The sequence below is a fragment of the Belonocnema kinseyi genome, chromosome 2 (assembly GCF_010883055.1).
Source record: "Belonocnema kinseyi isolate 2016_QV_RU_SX_M_011 chromosome 2, B_treatae_v1, whole genome shotgun sequence".
Lineage (NCBI taxonomy): Eukaryota > Metazoa > Arthropoda > Insecta > Hymenoptera > Cynipidae > Belonocnema > Belonocnema kinseyi.
Window position 1 is genome coordinate 109,222,906 of NC_046658.1, and position 26,652 is coordinate 109,249,557.

Sequence of the window (26,652 nt, forward strand, 5' to 3'; positions counted from 1 at the left end):
GGGAGCTCTTCTTAATATTTTGACACCAAAATCATGTCGATACACCTTACCGACTGCGAGTAAAGCCACCCACGCTTTAACTTGACAGACTGTATATGTATTTCACAGACTTCACACTTTCTCCTTTTTTCATACTTCTCCTTTTTTTTCTCCCTTTTCTCGTTTTTTTTAAACTGAATTAATCGAACTCAATTAGAAAATCGAATTACTTTGGTTTAGAAGTCTACTATTATATTTATTAGTATTTATTATTATTATTAGATAAAAATTTATCTCTTGATCAAGAATTAAATTATTTAATTTATTTAATTATTTAGTCTTCTGGGCTTGAAGACTCAACTATTTGGTTGAAAATGCAACTGTTTTTAGTTAAATATATTTTTGTTTGAAAATTCGACCATTTGGTAGAAAATTCAAGTATTTGGTTCAAACTTGATTTATTTTGTTGAAAATTGAATTATTTTGTTGAAAGTTTAACTATTGTATTAAAAGAGCATCTTTGGGGGGGGGGGATTTAGCTGTTTGTTGAACATTCGTCTATTATGCACAGACAAAGCTATTTTCAAAGAAAATAGCAAAGCTATTTTCATAAAATTAGACTCTTTTTAAACATTCGTCTTTTTGGCTTGAAAATCCTACTACTTGGTTGAAAATTCAAGTGTTTACAGTTGAAATTGCCTCTTTTTTATACTTAAATGTCATCATTTGGTTGTAAATTCAGAAATTTGATTGAATATTCAACCATTAGGTTTAAAATGTTAATATTTTGTTTTAAATCGTCTCTATCGCTTGAAAGTTCAACTATTTAGTTAAAAATTAATATTTTGGTTAAAAATTCGTATTCGATTATTTAATCTCCTTTGATAAAAAATCATTTTGTTGATTGAAGGTTCATCTTTTCAGTTTAAAATTTAATTATTTTATAGAAAATTCGTTCTTTGTTTTAATTATTTTGGTTTTATTTTGTATATACAAAATTCTTCGTTTTTGTTTGAATTCAACTGTTTTTTATTCGAAATTAATTAAATTGTATTTACATTAGAATTATATTAAATAATTATTAAAATTAATTAATTTGGTTAAAGGTTAATTTTTTGGTTGAAGATTTACCTGTTTGGTTAAAAATTGTAGTTTTTTTTTTTGAAAATTACTTTTTTTTTAAAGTTAATTTTTTAAATTCCAAATTCAATCATTTGATTGAGGATTTAGCTACTTTGTTGGAAATTCCTCTTTTCGGTTAAAATGAACTATTTTTGATTTAAAATGATAATATTTTGTGGTTGCAATATTAACAATTATATTTTATGTTGAAAATTTATCTTTCTTGGATTAAAAATTCATATTTTTTGTGTACAAAAGTCATCTTCCTTAGTTCAAAAGCCACTTTTTTGTTGAAAATTCAACTGTCTTCTAAATTTATTTTCTATTTGAAAATCCGACTATTTGTTTGAAAATTCATCTTTGCAAGTCGAAAATTCAACTATTTGTTTACAGATTAGTGTATAGTTTTAAACAAATTCAACTAATTAATTGAAAACTCACTTTTCTTGGTTAAAAATGAATTATTTTGTTGAAAATTTATCTTTTTAGTTTCAAAGGTAACGGTTTTCTAGAAATTTCGAAGTTTTGCTTGGAAATTCAACTCTTTTATTGAAAATCAATCTTTTTTAAATAAAAAAAAACCTTTTTTGGTTGAAAATTTAACTAAAATAGTTCGATTTTCTTCTTAGGTTCTATTAATTCAGTTCAGATTTAAGTGTTTTATATTGAATTCAATATATTACCTACATTAATTTGGTTTGAAAAATGCATGCCCCTATTTTCGTGAAAAAGTGCCCTATTTTCTCTGATTCGACATCATTTCTGGCTGTGAAGCCTGATTTCATATTTTGAACTATTAAGTTAATATTTTAATTAATTGAAATTCAATAATAACTTTATAATCGATTGTAATATTTTATTTATTGAAAATTATATTGACTTTACCTTTCCTAAGGTCTCTGTAGAATCTCGATTGTCGATGAACGCTGTAGCCGACAATGTGTTCTGCATTAGTAAACAGATTATTGTTCCCAATGTGATCAGCATGTCCGTGCGTACAAACAACGTACTCTACATCCTCGGGACGAACGTCATTCTGCGCCAAAGCTGAAAATTTTAATTCTTTGCATTTTCTACATATATACAATATGTATTATGTTTTTAAAAGCGGTGTTCAGTTAAAATCCTACAAATCCAATCCAAAGTTCGTAAATGCTTAGAAAACAACAATGATACTTCGATTAATTTAATCTGATTTATGTTTCAAGACTGAATTAATTTTTTTTCCCATATTTTACGATTCAATAACAACCAAATAAAGATTAAATTTCAGGTCATTCACTGTTTTTTTATACATTTGAAGCTGGACTTTAGGAACTTAAATATTATCATTCATATGTTTGGGTATCTAATCTTTTTTCCGGTATCAATGATAAGGTAAGAATGTTTTCATTTTTAATGACACAGGTACTCATTAACATACTCATTAATTTTATTAAATTCGTATGTCAGATTCAAACCCGAAGATAGGAAATATATTATTCTAACTAAAAAAAACCTTGGATTTTTTCTATATTTTTTAAGGAAAATTAAATAAGATTCTGCATATAATTGTAGCTTGCAACAGTCTAAAACTTAAAAATAACCCAAGACATTTTTTAAATTAATATTTTAGTTTTTAAAATTATCGGTTTGAAAATAATTACAATCTGAATTGATAAAAAGATGAGAACTTTCCATAAAAATGGTATTATATGTCTTCACAGAGAAAAATAATTTTAAGAATTGCTTAATCAATTAATTTAGAATTTCGTTTGTTACCTTCGACTAATCGCTCTTTATCCCAGGCAGTCATAGTATCAACGATAATTGTCTTTGGTCCTTTAATTAAAGTGCAACTGCAATTAGCTTCCATTACGTCATCAACTAATTTGGAATAGCCATCGAATAATACCGTTACTTCAAACATTGTTGAATTTTGACTCATATCAGATTTTAATGAAGATAATCCACTCGACTGTAACCTTCATTTCCGAAAAGTTAGAATGTTGCCATTTTATAGTATAAAAAATTGTTATGAGCGAGTTTTCTCTTCGAGAAAAAGTACATAAATTAAACTAAAGCCTTAAGTGATCTTTTAGAAGTCAATTAGAATGTACAAATTCAGACTTCACAGCCGAAAATGCTCACAAAACGGGGGGGGGGGAATAAATATTTAGTTGAAAAGCCGTATTTTTGTGTACAAAATTAATCTTCTTTGTTGAAAATTGCACACTTTGGTTGAGAATTCAAATATCTTGTTGGAAATTTATTTTTCTGGATTGGAAATGAACTTAAAATCTGGACTTTAATTTTTTAAATCGGGAATTTACTTCTCATCACAGTAAAATGAAAGTTTTTAACATTTTTATAATTGTTGTCAATTTAGAAAAGTGATATCTACTTTATCTACAGTCGCAGATTTTTTATATTATCTCAGATTTCCCTAATTAAATTATAATTTATGACTATTCAAGAGTACTTGTTTTTTCTGATATTATTTAGTAGTTGTTCTCATGTATCCAGAGTTTGTTTTGCAGTGAGTAATTTAGAATATAGTTTAAGATATTTTATGAGAAAAAGAATTTTTTCCCATTATAATAAAAACCTTTTGCAATTTTCTTCTCTGTGGAATTTTTTTATTGCTGATATTTCAAACATACAGACACAAAGCTTTTTCATTTTTATCAAAAAATGTATTTTAGAAAATTACTTTTTTAGTTAAAAATTCAACTAATTGGTTAGAAGTTAAAAATTAATTTTTGGTTGAATATTCATAATTTTAATTGAAAATTAATCTCTGGTTTAAAATGTAACTACTTTGTTAAAAATCAATTTTTTAACTACAAATTTAACTGTTTCAGTCGAAAATTTAATTATTTTCCTGAAAATCCGTTTTCAAAAATTCAGAATTAGTTTTTTAACAGAAAATGTAACTATTCTATTTTTGGTTGAAAATTGATATTTTTAATTTTAAAATTAAACTATTTGTTTGAAAATTGAAGTACCTTATAGAAAATTCGTCTTTTTTCGAAGAAAATTAATCTTTATGTTTGAAAATTCATGTTTTTAGTATAAGGCTTGACTATTCCAGTTCAATATTGAACATTTTAGTTAAAATTTCATAAGATTTGTTGAAAATTAATTGCTTTAATTTCAAATTTAGCTGTTCCATTTTTGTTGAAAATTCATCTTTTCTAGTTCAAAATTTAACAGTTTGGATGAAGATTTATCTTTTTTAATTTAAAAATGAACTATTACGTTGAAAATTCACGTATTTTGTTTAAAAATCGATTTTTCTTTTCAAGTTAATCTTCTTGTTTAGAAATTCTTTTTTTTCAGTTGAAAATTCAAGTATTCAAGTTAAATATTTATCATTTAAGTTCAACATTCATCTTTTAGGCTGGAAATAAAAGTAATTGCTTGAAACTTAAACTATTTTCTTGAAAATAATGTTATTGTTTGAAAATTTATCATTATAATTAAAAATTCATTTATTTGGTTGAAATATGAGCTATTTGATTGAAATGTTGTTTTTTCTTGGGATGAAAAGTATTTTTTTGTCCAAAAATTAACTATTTTGTTGAAAGTTAGTTTTTGTTCTGTGGAAAGTATTTTTTTCAACTGAAAATTAAACTAATTCCAATTGAATCTTCCATAGTTTTGACTCAAAAAAATAATCTGTTTGGATGAAAAGTAATTTTTTTAACTTGAAACTTAATTATTTAAATTTTGGTTAACAATTTATCTTTCTGAATAAAAATTAATTATGTTTTTGTTGAAAATTTAACTATATTATTTGAACAACAAATATACATTTGCGTTTGGCGACAAATATGAATATGCTACTTTTAGTTGACCGGGGAAAACCGGGAATTTAAAATCGTCCGCCGAATCACTTCCTTGTTTAATCTTCTGTTGAAAATTCATTTTTGATGGTAAAAAAGTTATATTTCTTGATTGAAAATAAACTTTTTTGGTGAAAATATAACTTTCTTTTTCAAAAATTGGTCTTTTTAGTTGTTTGAAAACTCGATCATTTGGTTGAAAATGCATCCTTTTGGATTGAAAATTCATGTTAGGTAGTTTTTTTGTCGGTTTAAAATACGATATATTTCGGTTTAAAACCTCAGGAATTTAAAGTTTTTCAGAATTCAATATGTTATCCACATTAGTTTTATTTAAAAGAATTTATAATTGTAAAATCTGCCTTTAGCCAATAGTTACGTTACTTTCGGGCGGGGGAGGTAAAAAAAGCCCAAAATTGGTAACATAGCTTATGAATGGTCCACAATTTAAAAAAATTACCATGTGAAATGGTAATGGTTTAGGCCAGGCCTAAAAAAAAGGACACTGATGGCGCCAGGCCCCGCCACACCTCAACTACACCACTGAATAGTAGACTTTTCAATTAAAAAGAATGAACACTCATTGAAAAATATGTAGTTCGATTGTCTTCTTGGGGTCTATTAATTCAGTTCGTATTTGAACGAAAAAAAAATCAGAAAAGGGGGAATTTCTTGAAAACAAGGCGAAAGAGTGTGAAAAGTCTTGAAAAAATTTATATTATTTCCTTTAAATGAAGAATATTATTTCAAGCTTCACTGCGTATTTTTCGTTTACATAAGTGACCCTCAATTCTTATAGATGTAGAAAAAAGATGATTTCATCTCAATATAAGATAGTTTCTAGAAATTGTAGGTGCGCTCTTAATCTCTTATCTTATTTAATTTGAGTCAGTACATACAAATTTAGCAACCAAAGCATTATCTCATCGATCTTGAATAATAAACCAATTATTCATAGGCTGTATTACGGTTTCAAGTAAGAAAATCGATATTATAAAAATAATCTATTTGTCAATGAATTGTTGACAACATTTTGCAGATCAGTAAAAAATAATTTTTTCCAAGGATGTTGTTATTAAAGCATAAGCTTTCTGTGATAATTAATTTATCAAATTAATGTGAGTCAATTCCATTAGAACGTAATAAATGGAAATGCGAAGAATTTTCTTTTGTTCGTAGAATACAGTTCGATAATGTATATGAGATCGATCAAAATAGTGAATAAATTGTCTACTTTGTTAACAAAATCTCAAAAAAAAAATGATCATAATAAAGAAATAAGATACATTGGAATTTTCTTTCATCTAAAAACTTTTTTCTGTGTGCAAAAAATAAACATATAACATTAAAAATAGATGTTTCGAGATCACTTCGGGAATTCCGATTTTATAATATTAGTATGGTCGCTTTTCACCATTTTTATCCAATTTTTCTTACCTTATAATAAACTCTAGTTTTTTTAGTGATGTTTTTAATCTGTGATGTATTTGTGTCGAGTAATTAACATATTAATTAGTAGTACATGACAGCTGCTTCTGTAATGTGCGACAACTACGACGACTATACGGCGACTGGACTCTGGAGACAGGAGAGGTTATGTTCTTTTGACAGATACGCGCGCGGTGGAAGAGCGGCGTATACAAACCAAAAACATAAAGTGCTCCAAAATCGATACATATATATTTATGATTTTTATTATGTTTTGAAGAACGTTTCTTAGAATCTGAGATTTGAACTCTCTCAAGATGAAATTGGTAAGTAAAAATCGATTTCCTTCAATTAAAACTTTTTTATATAGGAAAATATGGAGGGATTTATTCTGTTTTCAACCCCTCAAGGTTTTGTTTTTAATTAGTCTGCTAATGAATAATTAAGTAATCGTAATTCCGTTGAAGATATGAAGCAGCTTATTATTGATTGTTTATTTTCCGAAAGGCTATTCCTAACTTTTCTTTAAGAAATTGTCACATTGAAATTTATTTTGTAAACTCTAACCTATAAATCCGTGCTTCGTCATTGTGCATCAGCATTATTTTCTACGATAACATTTTTATTTTTCAATTAAAAGAGCACTAGTCCATTAAATATACTAGTCAAGCAATTTTAATGAGCCGTTAAGAGTCCGAGATTTTGAAAAAAAATTTGCAAAAGTGAGGGAATTTCTATAGAAGGCACTTTAAATAACTTTAAAAATAATCATTTTTGAACCATTTTTTATTCTAATAAAAAATATTTTGGGTTAGAAATTACACTTCTTTGATGAAAAATAGTGTTTTCGGTTAAATTAAACTGATTTTGTATTTAAGACAAAAATATATTTTTTAATTTATTTTTTTTTTTAAATCAACAATTTGGTTACAAATAAAAAAATTGTTGTGGAAATTTAACCAGTTTCTTATCAATTCATCGTTTTGGTCGACAAACTAACTGTTTTGTTTAAAATTTGTCATTTTGATTTGAAAATTCATTTTTTATAAAAGTAACAAATTCTATAATAAAAATATTACTAGAATAGAATGCTAGTCTTTGAATAATTAATGGTAAGGGAAAGTGAAAAAAAAATGGTGAGAAAAAAGTCAGTAATTTTGAAAAAAATCTTGCAAAAATCAGGGAATTTCTATAAAAGACACTTTAAATAACTGACAGAAATAATTAATTAAAATTTGTTGTTTGTAATTTGAAATTATTTTATGCCATTTATAAAAGATTTTACGTTAAAAATGCTAATACCAAATCAAGATTTGATCAGGACAAAATTAAGGAATTTGAAAAATTAAGTTTTGCGGCCATCTTGATATAATACATATTCTTGTTAGTAATTTATTTGCCTTGTATTTATATTTCTTTTTTTTTTGTAGTTGCTTCATCGTAAAACTATTTTTGTAGGAAATTTATATTTTTTTGTTAAATATTTCAGTTGATTTTTCAACAAAAAAATATAAATAAAAAATAAATATAAAATTCTTGACTAGAAATTCTTTATTTGGTAAAAATTCGTCTTTTCGGTGGGAAAATGAATTATTTTATTTAAAAACTCATTTCTTTTATTGTAAATTTGCCTACTTTATAGAAAATTTGCTGTTTTGAAGTATCAACTATTACATTTTTCGTTGCGATTATATCTCTTCTTTAAAAATTCAATTGCATCTAAAATTTAGTCTTTTTCGCTTGAAAATTGAACTATTAGTCGGAAATTTAAGTTTTCTTAAAAATTCATCCTTTTGGATTAAAAATTCATTTTTGATGGTAGAAAAATAATCCTTTTTCTTTAATAAAATAAATAAATTAAAAATTTTAACATTTTTGTCTGAAACTGTTCAATGTTATAAATCCTAAAAGATTAATATGCTGATAATGTGGTCCAAATTAAAATTGTTGAATTTTGAAGACCTGAAAATCAATGTTTTAGTCAACTTTTTTTCAACTACAATATTCTATACTTTATTTTAAAATTGAGTGGCTACTTTGAATTATATTCTTTATACGTTTCTCTCCTTTACGCATTTTCCTATTTCAGTATTGCTTGTCGAGTGAACCAACGAAACCATGCCTTGTCTTAACTTTCAAAGGAATCACTTTAATGTTGGACTGCGGACTAAATATGCAGTCCGTTTTAAATTTTATGCCAATGCCTTTGGTCCCAAGTGCCAGGTTCGACTCCTTGCCCAACTGGTTACCACGTGACAATCAACAAGATTGGCAGATAGAAGGAGTTAGTAGAATAAACTTATATTCTTAAAAATTAAATCTGATCTGTATGGTACAAATATTTAACTCATTCATGTGAGTATCTAATTCTAATTCTTTAATCTTCAGGAATTGAAAGAATGCTGTGGCCGGCTATTTGTGGATTCAACTCCTGAATTCTGTCCTCCTCTCGAAAAAATTATTGATTTTTCGGAAATAGACGCAATTCTTATTTCAAATTACACTTGTATGCTAGCGTTGCCTTTTGTTACTGAAGGGACTGGATTTAAGGGAATAGTTTATGCCACAGAACCAACTTTGCAGATCGGTCGATTTTTTATGGAGGAATTAGTTGAATATATTGAACAGGCACCACGAGCAGCTTTAGCAAAGCATTGGAAGGAAATGCTCCACATTTTACCACCACCACTAGCCGATTCTCTAAAACCTAAATCGTGGAAACATATTTACTCGGTTGCTGCTGTAAATTCTGCGTTATCTAATATTCAGTTAGTTGGATACGATCAAAAATTAGTAAGTTATTTATGAAATCTCTGGTAATTTACAGTTAATTTTGGAAAAAATTACATTAAAAATAAAAAATTTCAAAGGATTTCAAGATTTTTAATATTTTAAGAAATTTTAAAGTTTTGAAGTAATTTTAAGAGGCATTAAAAATTTCCAGACAAAGTATAAGATTTCAAAGTATTTTCTGGGGTTTGTAGGAATTTTGCCAGAATTACACTATTTTATAGGATCTCGGAGTACTTCGAAAGTTTAAAGAATTTCAGTGAATTTCAAAGGATTTAAACGATTTTTATGATATTTTACAAGATTTTAAAAAATGTATCCAAAATTGCTGAAGAAGTTTTAAGACATAATAAACATTTGTAGGTAATTTATAGGACTTCAAAGTATTTCAGTGGGATTTTAGCAGACACGCGATTTTATAGGATATCTAATTACTTTAAAGATTTAAAAAATGCAATGAAGTTAAAAAACTTTGAATGATTTAACGGTATTTTACAAGATAGCAAGACATTTTTTCAAAATTGTCGAAAAATTTTAAAGAGATAATAAACACTTCTAGATAATTTATAGTATTTCATAGTATTTTAAAGGATTTGTAGGGATTTCACCTGACTTGCGTGATTTTATAAGATCTGTAAGCACTTTAAAGGTTTAAAAAAATTCAATAAATTCCAAAGGATTTGAATGATCTTAGGGTACTTTATAATATTCAAAGAAACTTTTCAAAAATTGGATTTCAAGGGGGTTATAGGGATTTTACCGGACCTACACAATTTTTCATGGTTTACAAAATACTTCGACTTTGAAACAAGTATTTAAATCTTCAAACAAAAAAAAAAGAATTTTCAACTGAGAAAACTAATTTACTACTACAAAAGACGAATTCACAACAAAATAAATACATTTTTAACCAAATAGTAGTATTTTTAAAGTTAAAAATACCATTTTTGTCCAAAAATTGAATAGTTCAATTGTTATAAAAAATCTAATTTTCAGCAGAAAAAAATGTTCTAATTAACAGTTGAATTTTCTACCAAATTATTGACTTTTCTAACCAAAGAGTTTAAATTTCAATTATAGTGACGAATCTTTAACCAAGAAAATGAATGATTAAGAAATTATTTTTATTTTTTACGAAGGAGTTTAATTTTCAACCAAAAAGATGAATTTGCAATAAAAAATATAATTATATAATTTACATTAACTCTCTAAAAAATAGAATAGTTTACATGTCAACCAAGAAAGATTTTAATTTTTAACAAAGTACATGAATTTTCATGCATGTTGAACATTTATATTTTTGACTTGAAAATCAACTATTCCAGTTGTAGAGCCATCATTTTAATTGAAATTTCATAACTTTTGTTGAAAGTTGAACTATTTTATTAATTTTTTTCTTGCGTGAAAATTAACATTTTTGGTTGAAAATTAAACTATTCTAAAGATTTATTATTTTAATTGAAAATCCATGATTTGAGTTGAATATTTTCAACTGTTTGGTTGAGTTAAACTATTTTGTTAAAAAAATCATCTTTTTATTGCAAATGTAAATATCACAGTTAAAGATTTATCATTTTAGTTGCAAGTACATTTTTTCTAGTTGAAAATTAAACCATTTCATTGAAAACTCATCTATTTAGTTAAAAAGTTGTTTTTTTGTAGAAAATTCATATTTTCTGTTGAAAATCCAACTACTTAGTTAAAAATTCATCTATATTGTTGAAAATACAATATTTTGTTGTGAAAATAAGGAATTCTAAGTGTTTTAAATTGAAATTAATATATCACACACATTATTGTACTTAAATATACACTGAATTTAAAGTATAGGAGGATAAAATAAAAATGTGTTGAATTATTATTTAAATTCACGGATGTTGGGGAAAAATTCCAGAAATGACGAATTATTTTTGTTAGTGTGTTTTATTAATATCAAAACTTTCTAAATTATACATGTTAGTTAATTTCTCAAATGAAAAAAACTGTTATTTAATTTTGCATATTAATAGTACTATTTGTATGCATGTAGATATTTCCAAACACTGAAAAAATTATTTATAATAGATTCACGAAATTGTTACCATAAATTATACTTGGAAAATTATTGAAATACCTGGAAAAAACTGAAATGGGAAATTTTTTCCAGGTTTTAGGCAGACACATTAATCATAAAAATTAAGGAACTTTAGCAGCAGTTCAAAAAATACTTGTGTATATAATTTCCACCGGTAGTGGATAAGAATTTTTCTCGCTATTATATTGTAAGGAATACAATGCTTTGAAGTTGATTTGAGTTTAATTTCTGCATCGAATTTTTTTGTTAAGTTGTCCTTGAAAATGTTCCAAATTTGACCTGGAACATCTGGAAATGTCCTGGAATTTGGAAATCCGAGTTTTCTGAAAACCCTGTTATTGTAATTATTTGTGATTTACATAATTTCTGATGAACACTGTGTTTGATTTTAAGGACATATATGGCGCATTGACGGTAACTCCCATAAGTTCGGGTTATTGCCTAGGAAGTAGTAACTGGTTGATATCCTGTGACCATGAAAAAGTGGCTTTTGTCAGTGGATCATCGACGCTGACAACTCATCCTCGTCCAATGGAACAAACTACTCTGAAACATGCAAATATGTTAATTTTAACTGGTTTGACACAAACACCAACTGCTAATCCAGATACAATGTTGGGCGAGTTATGTATGAACGTGGGTAAGTGCATTTTTTTAAATTAAAAAAAACAAGCTTTTAACTTCTTTTATACAGGTGCGGCTCTATTTATGAAAAAAATATTATTTGTTGAAAGATTGGAAAAGGTTATTATTATTATTGGCTATTGCAAAAGTTCGTCCCCGATTTGTGAATAAAACTTGCGGGAGAAAAAGGAAACACAAACAATTTTTCTGAATTTTTTGTTGTTGTCTCATTTCTTCGTTCTTTGTGGCAAATCCAACCAGTTTTTATATTACTTGGATTCGTTCGTTGAAAGCATGCTGGGAAAATATTGTACTCTGCGATTGAGATTACTTAATTGATTAATAAATTGCTTGTGTTTCCTTTTTCTCTTGCAAGTTTTAATCACAAATCGGGAGCAAACTTTTGCAATGACCCAATACATTCCGTTTGCAGCATGTAGTTTGTTAGCAGAAATCCTTTTGTTTTTGTATTCCCATTTTTTATATTGGTTCGTTTTATTATTTAAACTTAAGAAGTACATTAGTGTAAAAGGAAAATAACCATTTATATTTGATAATTTATGAAATACTTTGAGATCAATTTTAAATCCTTGAAATTGTACAACAAATTTAAAGTAATAATTGGAGACTAATAGTTATGAAAATAATTACATTTTTCTAATCTATTACAATTACAATTTTTCATTTTTAGCTTGTGGGAAGTCGTTAATCTTCTTAGTTTATTGTGTACAAAAATGATAAATTTCCATTCTCTCTTCAAAATTAGGAGTTTCCCGTAATTCCTTAAAATATCTGAAATCCCTAATATCCTTGAAAATTTTTTATTTCCTAAACGAATTACATAAATGCTCCAAAATCTTTGAATTCACTGAAATCCTTGAATAGCTTGAATATTATGCATTCCAGAAATTATTGGAATTTTCTGAATCCCCATAATTCCTGAAATTTATTGAATTCTTTTAATTCCTTAAATTCTCTGAATTCTGTGAATTCTGCAAATTATCTGCATTTCTTTAGTGATTTGAAATTCTTCAATACCTCCAATATCATGAATTCCTTGAATTCCCTTTAATGTTCTTAAATTTCTTAAATTCTCTAAATGCACTGAAATCCCTGAAATTTCCTAAAATCCCTGAATTCCTTAAATCTTTAGATGTCATCAAATATTCTGAATTCCGTGAATTCTCTAAGTTCCTGTATTTACGTGAATGCTCTAAAATTCACTAAATCCCCTAAAAACCTTGAATTTTTAGAATATTCTGAATTCTCTAAATTCTTAAGAATATGTTAAATTGCCTGAATTTCTGGAAATTGATGAATTCCTTAAATTCTTTGAATATTCAAAATTCCCTGAATTCCTTGGATTCTCTAAAGTCCTTTATTTCTCTGAATTTTCTGAAATCTTTGAATATTCTGAATTCCTTGAATATTCCGAATTTCACAAATTTGTTGAATTATTTAAATTTCTTGAGCTACTATTTGCTCGGAAATCTGCGAAATTCTCCGCATTCCTTGAATATCCTTAAATTTTCCGAATTCTCTTAAATCTTCAAATAACCTGAATTCCGTCAATATTTTGAGTTCCCTGAATTTCTTGAATATTCTGAATTCCTTAAATTCCTTGAATATTCTAAATTCCCTGAATTCTCTAACTTCTGAAAATCTCTGAATTTCTTTAATTATTCTAAATTCTTTGCACTATTTTAAAGTCCTTGAAAATTATGGAATTCTCAGAATTCAGGGCATTGCACGAATTCAAGGAATTCAGTTGATTGAGGGAATATCGAACATTTCAAAAAATTTTCAGGACTTATTTGAATTTAGAAGAATTCGACAAGTTTAGATGATTCTGAGAATATATATGAATTCGGTGGATTTCAGAGGATTTCAAAGGAACTGAAACAACTCAAAAGTTTTTAAAGAAGTTTAAAAAAATTGCAAGTCATTCAAAAGAATTAAAAAGAATACAGAGAATAGAAACAATACAAAGGAATGAAAAAACTCAAAATTAATAATTAATACTGATACATATTTGAAATTTAACTATTTATTTCATAAGAATTTTGAAAGCGATTAAACTGTGGGATATAAAATTGGAATCATACCAATTTTGTTTTATATTTTTATATTTTGAATTGTCAAGCAAATTTTTCCCGCGCGCTGTAGCGCGCGTTTAATTGCTGGCATATAATAATCTTGAATTTCATTCATTTGCTTTGTTCAGATTGAAGTCAATTGAAGTTAATTTGACAGTTTATTGTATGTGTCAGTTTTGACATCATCTTTGACTTGAATTGATTTTCAACTTATTACTTTTGAATATTGGATTAAAATAATCAATTTTAAAAAGCGCGATGCACCAATTGAAAATTACTGTTTAATTTGTAATTAAATTTAATTAAATTAATGAAATCTATCCAATCACTTTAAATATCAATTGATACTTTATGATATGATGCTCTTAGTAATTTATATACTTAAATTATCTATAATTTTAATTTAAAATCATAGTTTTAAATACGCATTTCTTTGTTTAGTTTCAAAAATTAAACTTTACAAATACTTTGTTTGAAGTGTCCTTTATATATACAAAGTCTTAAAACTAAATTTGTTTAGTTTTTATATATACATTTTATTAATACATTTTCACGGGTATTCAATTTAATCTTTGTTTGAAGGTTTTTAATTTTTTTAATTTCACGATGTAAAAATAAGCATTCAGTAGGTCTTGTGCGTATAATAAAGTCTTCAACGATCTGTGTCTTTTCAAATATCAATAATAAAAATGTAGTCATTAGAATGCAAAATAAAATAACCCCTTGAAATATAATAAAATTACTTCAAATCTTTAATATCCGTTTGAAATCTAATAAAATTCTTTAAATAACACGTGAAATTCCAGAAAATATGATCATGTTTTTTGAAATCCTGAAAAATTTATTGAAATACTGTAAGAGCTTTTAAAATATCTTATGATAATTAAAATCCTCAGAAATTTGATTAAATCCATTAAGGTCGTTTAAAAATCCATTGGAATCTTTTAAAATATCCTAAATTCTTGTATGTCCCATAAATCCTATAAAATCTTTAGAAATGCTAGGAATTTCTTTAAACCCGCATATAATTTTTGTACTCCCTTAAAGATTTCTTAAAATCTTTGGCATTACTTTAAAATATTTTAAATAATTTGAAATGTTTTCAAATACCTTGACATTTTTTCATGTGCTTGGAAATTCGTGTGAAACTTTTAAAATATTCTAAAATCTTCCAATTCCTTTGAAAAATCTTCAAATTCTTAGAATCTATGTGAAATATTTGAAAATCTTCAAAATCATTTGCAATCCCTTAATTCTTATGAAGAAATTATTTAATAAATCGTTTGAGCTTCTGAGAATTTGATTAAAATATGTTTTTGAGAGCCTTTAAAATCCTTTATAATTACTAAAATCCTCTAAAATCTTATAAAGCCCCTTAAAAATCCTTCGAAATATTTCTTAATCTTATAAATCCTCTGAAATCCGTTTGAATCTTATTCAATATAGTAAAATCTTATCAATCCTATGAAATCGTTTCAGATCTTTCGAAACCCAAGGAAATTCTTTCAAATTGCATATTAAACTTTCGAATCTTATCAAATCTTTCAAAATTCTTCTGAAATTTATGACATTTTTTGCAATCCCATAAATTTTGCTTTAATCTCCGAAAACCCCTTGATAACTTTGAAATAATATTAAATTCCTTTATTAATTCTTGTGCAATCCTTTGGACTACCGTAAAATCTTTACAATCTTTTTAAATTCCCTGAAACATTTAAAAGCTTTGAGCATTCCTTAAAAATAATTAAAATCCTTGGACATTCTACGAATTCTATTGAAAGCTGTTGAAAACCTTTTTAATTTCTTAATTTTTTTTAGTTATGAAAGTTACTTTTTATTGTTATGACTTGGAAAAATGGTGAAAAACCGGGAAATAATATCAAATTTGTATTTTTTTTTTGGTAGAGAACACCCCGAAATTTCTCTGAAACCACGTCTGATTTTAAATATTATATTTACTAAGGGTCCTAATACTTCTTTTGCAGCAATGACATTAAGAAGTGGAGGATGTGTACTAATTCCCTGCTATCCTTCTGGTGTCGTCTACGATCTCTTTGAATGTTTGAGCACACATTTGGATAAAAATGGTCTCACACAAGTGCCTCTATTTTTTATATCTCCAGTAGCCGAAACCTCCTTAGCCTACTCGAATATTTTGGCCGAATGGTAAGAATCGGAATGAATAAAAAAAAAGTAAATGAATCAGAATAAAAATTGACTTAGAAAATATTTATGTACGAAATTCTTGGCAATTGAAACATAACTTGAATCTGTCAATTTTGTACAGCACACTCTTGATGCCCGTAATAAAATTTAAAAAAAATTAATTAAAAAAAAAGGAAAAAATCGTTAGATTCTTCTTTTTTTTATCTATAAGAATCTCGTGGCTGAATTGAGACGTTAGATGTTGATGATGAAATTTAAATTTTAATCATGGGTTTACAAAAATAGTGATTCTGCCCAAATAAACTTTAGAGAGAGAAATCTATCAATTCCCTTGATATCTTTAGAATTGTCTAAAAGTTAATTGAAATCAACGAACAACTTTTGGAATCTCTTGAAACCCCTGGATACCTTTAAAAATAGTTTTAAATCCATTCAGAACTTTCAAAGTTGTTAAAATGTGATGAAATCCATTGAAATTGGTAAAATCTTAAAAATAATTGGAGGTCCTATCAATCTTAATCTTCCCTCCTTGATTTGTTGAAATCAATCCAAATCTTTTGAATTAAAATGTAATGGATCTAATAAAGTGTAAATCATTAGAAATCCCTTGAATATAAATTAAATATCAATTCATTCTTAAAATTTTCTATAAGAAAAAAGTTAAAATACTTAGGAATACTCGAAATCTCGGAAAATTTAATCAAATCTTGTTCCTTGAGAAACCTTAAAATTCCATGAAATCTTTGGAATCGCTAGAAATCGCTAAAAACCTGATATGTTTGGAAATCTTTAAAATTCCGTGACATTTTTATGGCATCCGACTGTTGGAATCCTTTGAAATTCCTTAAAATGTCCGGAAAAATTTAGAAATCTTTAAAATCCTCTTAACTTCCTCGAAATTTTTCGAGATTTCTTGAAATCCGTGTAAACATTTTTAAATCTCTCGAAAACCGATTACATTTTTTCAAATTAGTTGAAATATTTGGTAAACCCTTAAAATCGTTTGAAAAGTCTTAAAATCCGTGGAAGTCCCTCGAAATTTGTTAAAATACCTTCTAATTTATATCTTTAGAAACCTAAAATTCTCTAGAACTCAAGTTAAATTTAATTTATTCATTAATATCTCTGCAAGATTGTTTAAATCCCTATAGATCTTTGAAATCCTTTAATATTTTGTATTTCCTTTATATATTTATTTTATTTTATAAATTTCACTAGAAATGTCTTAAAATCTTTGGAAATTGTACAGAATTCTTTGAAATTTTTGTAATCTTATGGAATTCCTAAAAATCCTCGGAAATGTTTGAAGATCTTTAAAGTACTCTAAACTATCATAATGTTTTGATAATTTGAAATTCCTTTAAATTTGTTAAAATCTTATGTTAAATAAGTAAATAAATCATTTGTTTTTACTCTTGATTATTGAATAATTTCTTTCAATATCTTGAAATTCTTTATTTCTGGATTGATTTACATACTTAAAATTATTTTCTCTAATTACTTTTCTAGAATCTTGCAAAAATTAGAAAAATTCCATTATAGGAAAATCATTATAAACCTATACTGAATTTGATCATTAAAATTCTTGTCTTTTTTAAATATCTAAGAATTTTGTTGTTAAATTTTAAGGGCAGGGTAAAGGTTTGTACTGTCAAACAATCGATTTTTTTCTTTTCTTATTGTTAAACAGTTCAAAAATATACTGCCAAAATTTTAAGTCGATCTGAGCAAAACTCTCGAAGTTATGGTCTAGTTAGTCTCCTGTCCCCAACGTTTAGTTAAATTTTTTTTACATCAAGTGTGTTTTCTACCCCCAAAGTCGTGGAATTTTTCGTGGAAAATAGCAGTTTACACTTTAGATGACCACAAAAATATTTTAAATGCAAAAAAAAATAATCGGAGAACGTTGGGGGCGGGGGGGATTTGATGATACTTCGACTAAATTTAAATGGTTTTTGATTTCCGATCATTTCCGACCGAGATACAGTGAACACCGCAAATTGTTTCTTTTTTTTCAAGACGTTCTCTGACAATTATTTTCAGCAGCTTGTTTTTAAATATTTTCAAATGAAAAAATTACAGAATATTGCCTAAAATATACTTAATAATGTACAAAAAGTTTAAATACATTTTCTCAATCTATACTCTTACAAAAAAAAATCGCAAAAAGAGTGTTTTTTTACGCTGAAACCTTTACCCTCCCCTCAATGTTAGACTTTAACGAGAAATTAACATTTTTATTTATTCTGAATTTATTTTTCTTAAATTTAAAATATATAAAAATAAATCTTTTTTTAGGTTGTCGACGAACAAACAGAACAAAGTTTATCTTCCAGAAGAACCGTTTCCTCACGCATTTCTAGTTAAGAACGCAAGATTAAAACATTACACATCCGCTTACGCCGATGGTTTTAGTACTGACTACAGGCAGCCTTGCGTTGTATTTTGTGGACATCCAAGTTTAAGATATGGTGATGCTGTTCACTTTGTACAACTTTGGGGAAATAGTCCTCAGCACACGGTTATATTTACAGGTACTGCTGATTTAATTTTCTTTCTTCGATTTGGTATTGCAAGTGTAATCTCAAGGTGGCCACTGAACCGGAAAACTTTGAATTGACAGAAAGTTTATTTCTTGTGCGTGAATTTGACAAATTTCTAGAAGAAAAATCTATCTGGTCACTTGAAATATCACAAATTTCATATCACATAATATTATGAAATTTGAAATAAGTTCGATTTTAACACTTTTTTTTAAATTTCAAGTTCAATTGTTAACTTTTTTAATTATGAAATAATTTAGTTTACAATGCGTAATTCTAACAACTTTCACTTTACCAATTTTTTCAGACTTAAACAATTAAACAATTAAAGTATGTATCTGGACTTGAAAATTTTGTATAAAAAATATTGTAAGTTGATCACCTGTAAATATAAAATAATTATTGATTTTTAAAACTGAACTATAGATCGAGTGTTAAAAAAGAAACAATAATTGATTATACAAGGTGATTTTGAATCTGTTCAAAATTAAACTATTCACGGGTTTTGATTTTGAAAAATTGAACTTTTCAATTCGAAAGCTTTAGTAATTTCATAAATTCAAACGTTTGATTGAAACTATATAAACTACATATTTTAAATTTTTAAATAATTTCAAATTAATATATTCGTAATTATACACTTTTATTCCGTCTCAAGTCCTATTCAAATATTTTTTCAGTGTAAAATATTATATTTTTAACGCATTTAATTGAAATTTTTTAATTAAAAAAAGATATACTTTTTCATACTTAACAATATTTGACTGTTCATTTAAGGTGAGCAATTAGAAATTAAGTATTAAAAACTTAAAAATTTTAAACTGAATTGTTTAAAATAGAAAAGCTTGAATCGTTAAAAGGCTATTTTTTCCTTTAAACATTTTTATTGTTTTGAAGGCGGAACTCTTTATTTTTAAACTTTTTTTCTGAATTAGAAAAGGTTAATTTTTTATATTTTTATGGAGTTGGAAGGGAGGCAATTTCTATTTTAAATTGGAAGGACATTTTTTTGTTATTACGATTTTTAGCGATTTGGTAGGAAGAACATTTTGATTTTAATTTTTTTATGAATTGGAACTGGAACCTTTTTTTATTTTTCAAATTTGTATTGAGTTGAAAGGAATGATATTTTGGTTTTGATTTTTTTCTAAATTGGAGAAGGCACTTTTTTGTCTTGAACATTTTTATTGAGTTGGAAGGGAGGAAATTTAGGTTATTAACTTTTTTTTTTAACTTTTTATTTTCAATTTTGTACTGAATTAAAACTTGAATTAAAATCTCTGAATCAGCAATTTTTTAAGCTTCTATTTTAAAAGTTTAAAATTAAAAAGAGGTCCACTTTGAGTGCTTTAATTTGCAGTTGAGTTTTGATTTTCTTTTTGCGAACTTGGAAACTATCGGGAATGATTTTCTCGATTAAAAACGAGTAATTGAATGATATAGTTTTCTTTTAAATTAAATACAGAGCCCGATTTTCCGTATTTGGACGCATTGGCACCTTTTCAACCCTTGGCAATGAAAGCCGTTCATTGTCCGATAGATACATCTCTCAATTTCACTCAAGCTAATAAATTGATTAGAGATTTGAAACCAGAGCATCTTGTTATACCTGAATGTTATATGCAGCCACCTCTTAGTGCTCCTCATAGGACCGATCTCATCATAGAACCCGTAGGAGTAAGTACTTTTTATTTCAATATCTATTTTCCTCTTTTTTTCATAATTCTGTGGAATTTACTCCTTTGATTATGTGCAACTAATTTGATTTGCTTGAGTTCTCATGAGTTTGAAGATTTTTTGTTAGCAGAATGAATATATTTATTCACGCTCTCTTTAAAAATATTTTCGAACTACTACATCGCTGATTAGTTAAAATAATAAGAAAAGGATATTAATTTATTCTTTATTTCCACCTTAAGGCTCAAATTATTTGATCACGTTCGAGAGTAACAAACATCAAATTAGAAGTGTTAAAAATTGAAAAAGCTTATAATTGAGAAACTTTTGAAATTAATTAGTTCCAAATTTAACAATATTTTCATATAATATGAATCGATAAGAAACAATTCTGGCTTTAAGAATATAAAAAATAAGTGTTGAAAAGCATGAATCGTTTACTAATAACGAAAATTTCAAAATTTGATCTTTTCAAAATAGATCAAATTAGAAAATCCTTCCAATCATTAAGATATGGGCGTCCGTGGAACTGGAAACTATTTTTTCCAGTAATTTAAAGTATAATTTTTAATTCCAGGAAGTTATACATACCTAAAAATTAAAGTTCTCATAGAGGAAATTTGTTAATTTTGTTGGAATTGTTTAATAATTGTTTAATAATATTTTTTCTTTATTTAAAAGTATAATTTTTCTGGAATGGTCTACCTATTTCTGAATTTTTTAAAATTATTTTGAAATATTTTAGGATATTTTACCAGATTTCAAGGAAGCTTTGACAGATCTCAATAATCTGAAGGGATTCCAAAATATTTTTAAACTTTTAGGGCACTTTTCAAAATTCCCATTAATTTTCAAAAGATTTGAGAAGTTTCAAGGGTTCTTAAAGAGTGCAAATATTTTAGGATATTTTAAAAGATTCCAAGGCATTTTCAAGATATTTAAAAAATGGCCATTGATACGTGTACATAAATTTCGAACAAGTAGCTGGATTTTTTACGGTATTAATTCCAGGGAGTTGAGGAAGGGGGTATTTGCACCGTAATTTCGGTACGAATAGCCGCATTTTTGTTGGTACATGTGCTCTCATGTAAAAAATTTTAAGGGATTACAAAATATTAAAAATATTTTAAGGCATTTTAAAAGATTCAGACATTTTCAAGAAATTTAAAATTCTCAAGGGATTTCCAAGGATTGTAATGATTTCAAGGGATTTGAAAATTTTATAATGCAGTTGTAAAGAATTTCCTATAACTTCCTAAAAGGTTTTTAGATATTTAAAAAGATTCGAAGGGATTTTATAAGATTTCCGACGGGATTTTATAATATTTTAATGAATTTGAAATAATTTATTCACAAGAAGTAAGGGATTTCGTAGAGTTTTAAAGATTTGACGAGATTTTCAAATTTTGTTGACAATTTATTTCAAGTCTTCTAAATTCGCTCAATTCCACTTAATTCAATGGTTTTTGAAAAAATGTACCTTGAAGTGTTTTAAACTCACCTTAGATTCCTAAACTTAGATTTTAAAACTTACACAATAATGTAATTAATTTTTTATATTTTTTATTGTTTTTAATTCGCATTAATTTTTTTAACTCACGTTGAATGTTTATGAATTTCATCAAATTCTTTTCATTTCACTTACATTTTTCTACATGCAGTCAAATTTTCTTTAAACAATGGCATTTTTCAATTGCTTTCAATTAATTCGATTTTTTAAAATTTAATTTGAATTATTTTGAAGTCTTCTGAATTTATCCTTAATTCATTAAACCACATCGATTTTTTTCTAGTTCAAAAGAACATTGGTCACATTATTATAACATGTTAATTTTTGGACTGAGAATCTTTAATATTTAAATCTTTAAGAATTTAAAAAAAAATAATGTTCTGGGAAAATGAAGAATTAATCAGGGAATTTCGAACAGGAAGTTTTGTGACAACCTTGTATACTAATAATTTTTTTAAATATTAATTTTCTAAAAACCTTACCTGCTTCACTTATTCCCAGGAAAAGCCTTTAATCACTTTCAAGCGAGGCGAAGTCGTAAAATTACCACTGAAGAGGAAGAAAGGTCGAGTTTTCATAGAACCTGACTTAGCTGGAAATATAATTCCTAGTGAAATTAGGCCAGGATTAAGTCTTTCATCAGTCACTGGAGAACTAGAAGTTAAGGATAATGTCTACACCATCAAGGTATTGCTTCGCCAAATTGAATATTGAAATGATTAATTTTCAGAGCTTAAATTGATCAGACTAATGTTGCGTTTAAAATTCGTACATTTTCCATGGCAGAATATCGAGGACAGGCCGACTGGTAAGCGAAAAAATCCCACGGCAGTACCCGCTCCCATAAAAGAGATGGTTTTCAAGGGACGAAAACACGAATACGGAAACTTAGATCCCCAAGAATTGCTTCAGAAATTAAGCCAAGAAGGTATTCTGGGTGCCAAATTGCAGCACAATCCGAATTCTACGAGCATTCACTTGGTAAGGAATTCGTTGATATACAAATTTAATAATATAAGTACGATACTATTATATTACCAATAATAATGATAATATGTATTATTATTTTTTTCAATCTAAAAAATAAATTAAGTAACGCAAAAATACTAAAATCGAAGAAAGGAAAGAAAGCGACTTTTTGTTAAATTGCAAATTGTCTAGAATAAATTTCCTATAATTTTTTTTCACGATTATACGATGATCAGCAGTAGACTAAATAACATCAACATATGGAAGTAAAAATATAGATTTTGCACAAATAAAGTTTACGCGAAAAAAATCTGTGAATTCCCTTGACATTTTTAAAATCGCTTCAACTTTAATTTAAATCCCTTGATACCATTTGAAATATATTTATTCAATCCATTAAAAATTCAATCAATTAAATTTATAATAAATACTTGGAGGCCCTCTTAATTCCCTTAAATTTTGTGAAATTCTTTGAAATCTTTGGAAATCCTACAAAATTCTGACATCCCTTGAAATTAGTTAATTTTTTGACATTCTTTAGAATCTTAAAATACCTTAAAATGTTTAAAATCCCTTGAAAAGGCATTAATTCCTTCATATCTATTGAGTTCACTTGAAATAAAATTTATTTTATTCCCGAAAGTTTTCTAGAAGTTAATTAAAGTCCCTTACAATATTTGGAAATCATAAAAATCCATTAAAATAAATAGAAATCATTTAAAATTCCACAAATATAAAATAAATTAAAGTTCTCTAAAAAAATAACCATTCAAATCCCCAGACATTTTTGAAATCCTTAGACTTCAATCTTGTAGAATTTCTTGTAATACCTTAGAATCCCTTCAAATGTTTGGAACCGCTAGGAATTCCTTGAAATTTTTATTTCATTTCATTTATTTTCCAAAGTTCTCTAGATATCTCTTAAAATCGAACTTAAAATATTTGGAAATCCTACAAAATTCTTTTAAATCCCCTGAAATTTTCGAAATCTCTTGAAATTCTTTAAAATCCGTTAAAATCCCGTAAATTCTTTTAAATAATTTATGGTGAAATTGTTTTTAATTCCTTAAAATTTGTGGAAATCCTACAAAATTCTATGGTAATCCTTCGAATTATTTAATCTCTTGAAATTATTTGGAATCTTTTTAATTCTTGAAGGTTCAATAAAATCCTTTAAATGTTGTGAAATTCCTCGAAATACCTTAAAATCACTTGAAATCAAGCTTTACATCTTTAGAAGTTGTACAAATTTTTTTGAAATCCCCTGAAATATCTTTAAATTCTTTATCATTTGTTCAAATAACTTGAAATCATTTATAATCTCAATAATCCTTTCAAATGAATGTAGGTCCTATATAATCCTTTAAATCTGGTGAATATCTTTGAAATCCCTTGAAATTTTTAGAAATGCCACAACATTTTTTGACATTCTTGAAATGTTTTTAATCTCCTGAAATTCCTTGGCACCTTTAAAATATATATATAATCGTACAAATCGATTACGATAAATAAAAGTCATTTAGAATCTTTTGAATATGAATTTATTCATTAAAGTTATCTAAAAAAATAATCGTTCATAGCCCTAGAAATCTTTAATACCTTTAGAAATTCAATAAAAAAAATTATTTCAATTAATTTATTTTTTAAGTTTTCCAAAGGAATCCCTTGAAATTGAGCTCCAAATATTTGGAAATAGTACAAACTTCTTTTAAATCTCTTGAAGTTAAAAAAGAAAGCTTTAAATTCTTTAAAATTAAATTTTGTTTAAATCCCTTAAATCTTTTGAAAATCTTTAAAATAGCTTGATACATTTATAAATATTTTGAATTATATTAAAATCTTTGACATTCCTTTTGAACTACTTTGAACTAGTTAGAAATCTGTAGAAATAATTTAAAATCCTTTGAAAAAAGGGAATTCATGAAGAAAAAATAAGTTTTTTTATGTCAATGCCAATTTGTGCTGTCTCAGATATCCCAGTTCTATTTATAACCTTAAATCTTGTTAAATAATTTGAAATCTTTTGAAAAATGAGTGGGGCGGCCTGGACTACACTGAAAAAATACAGGCTTGGAAAAAATATTATAATAACAATTTCCGTGATCTATATGAGTTTAATTTTAATGTTCGCAGCAGGACGAGGACACGTTAATTCAAATAGGAGAAAATTCAACGCACATATTCTGCAACGGCGATCAAAAAATAAGAAGACGACTAAGAAATGTCGTCATGCAGTGCCTGAAAAGATTTTAATCAGTTGTATTCTATATATAAAGGTAAAATTAAGATATAAAACGTTTTTATCTGTATCAATCCACCCTTGAAAAGCGGACCTTCTTTATTCATATGACAGTTTCTTAGTACTACACGTATTTATAATACTATTCAACAATCGAGAGGTCACTATATTAAATCAGATTTCAATACTTTCAATGCACAAGTAGTGGCAATGATCCTCCTTGTAGCCAGGGTTGTAAACGTACTTTTCAATTAAAAATTATAATTTAAACATTGAAGAGACTTAAAAAAATGAAATGAGTATCTTCAACTAGATTCAAATGTAAAGAAGAAAAGTAAAAAAATTAAAACTCTGAGTACTTTAACTTTTCTTAAAGTCAGGAATGTCTTCAGAAATCCTGGCTACATTGATTAGGAAATACATTCAAGTTCTTTTCTCGTTGGTAACATTTTTTTCGACGTAAACGTCAAACCGAAAATATTTACAGTGAATTGCTGTTTTAATAAATTTAAAAAAATCGATGGATTCAAACTGTAATACAAAATTTGTGACTGATTCCTAAAAATTAAAAATCAGACTTTGTTCGGAGAAAATACATGTTTGTCAAAACCGAGCTAGTGATTATATCCTTGCTCTAAGTTTGACGTTCATAAAAAACCTGCTTTCTTCTCATGGAAATTGAGAAGTGGCCACAGCTAAAAAAAATCGACTCATCCATTTTGGATGAAAAAAAACAATCCGCGCGTATAAATTAATAAATACAAGTAAAATGAAAAATCACTGTGCTTCTAAATATCTTAAAATCTACTAGAATCCTTTGAGGTAGAATTCTAAAAGAGTAGGTGAAATTCTAGTAAGTTTTTTTTTGTACGCTTGCTGTATTCTGAATGCAACACAAATAATATCAGAATTTTATCACGAATGGCTGATCAAACAATATGACTGCAGAAGATATTCTAAAGAGATTCGAAATTCAGAATTGAATTAGATTTTAGTCTATAAACCTACATTTTTCGAAAAATTATCTACGACTCAGTATTTTTTCAATTAGAAAAAAACCTCTTTTCGAATTCTTGTAAAAAAATCTTTTATCTAAAAAATTTTAACAGAGTTACACTAGGTGGATGTTTTTAAATTCAAGGTAATTTTTGGTTTTCTTCTGGTCAAGTTTTCATTTTCTCGGTCTGTTAATTATACTTTTTTTTTAATGTCCATATCCAAACTTTGAATTTGAATTCTTTTGGAAAATTCTCTCTTGTCAATAAGAATAATTCTTTTCGAAAATTTCCTCTTCCAAGACAAAATTGTAATTCTTTTGGAAAATTCTTTATTCCATATCTTACTTACAAGTTTTGTTAAAAAATTCCCTGTTTTAAATCGGAATCATAATTCTTTAAAAAAATTCCCGCTTCCAATTCAAAATTGTAATTCTTTTGAAAAATTCCTTGTTCCAGATATGAATTATATAATTTTTTCCCTCGAAAATTCTTTGTTCCAACTCGGAATTATAAGCTTTAAAAAATGCCCTCTTCCAAGTAAAAATTGTAATTGTTCAAAAAAAAATCTTTGTTCCAGATCTGCATTATAATCTTTACCTAAATATGTCAT

General features: G+C 26.6%; 2 protein-coding genes across 3 annotated transcripts in view; one reads left to right on the forward strand and one right to left on the reverse strand.

Annotated features, from left to right (window-relative positions):
- LOC117182937 (metallo-beta-lactamase domain-containing protein 1) overlaps positions 1-6,636 on the reverse strand; it is a 10,790-nt gene extending 4,154 nt beyond the window's left edge. Inside the window, exons 1-3 of the mRNA XM_033376055.1 lie at positions 6,366-6,636; positions 2,863-3,065; positions 1,987-2,148 (exon numbers count right to left, since the gene is read on the reverse strand). Coding sequence (XP_033231946.1) covers positions 1,987-2,148; positions 2,863-3,028 — 328 coding nt within the window. The 5' untranslated portion in view covers positions 3,029-3,065; positions 6,366-6,636. The remainder of the gene's footprint in view (positions 1-1,986; positions 2,149-2,862; positions 3,066-6,365) is intronic.
- Positions 6,637-6,673: 37 nt separating this feature from the next.
- Positions 6,674-25,102, forward strand: LOC117166838 (integrator complex subunit 9). 2 transcript variants are annotated; one of them, XM_033351176.1, is made up of 10 exons: positions 6,674-6,682; positions 8,446-8,640; positions 8,745-9,149; positions 11,614-11,860; positions 15,926-16,106; positions 18,405-18,640; positions 20,115-20,326; positions 22,338-22,523; positions 22,623-22,817; positions 24,939-25,102. In XM_033351176.1, exons 1-10 carry the CDS (start codon positions 6,674-6,676, stop codon positions 25,056-25,058), a joined length of 1,986 nt encoding a protein of 661 aa, XP_033207067.1. In that variant the 3' UTR covers positions 25,059-25,102. The 2 variants fall into 2 exon arrangements, with proteins under 2 accessions (XP_033207067.1, XP_033207068.1); XM_033351177.1 differs by having other exon boundaries at positions 24,942-25,058.
- The last annotated feature ends 1,550 nt before the right edge of the window (positions 25,103-26,652 follow it).

Bases quoted from the DNA above. Each gene is read 5' to 3' on its own strand.
- LOC117166838 (XM_033351176.1), top strand. The intron at 11,861-15,925 runs GTAAGTGCATTT...CTTCTTTTGCAG, and splicing joins CGAGTTATGTATGAACGTGG to CAATGACATTAAGAAGTGGA. The intron at 16,107-18,404 runs GTAAGAATCGGA...ATCTTTTTTTAG, and splicing joins TCGAATATTTTGGCCGAATG to GTTGTCGACGAACAAACAGA.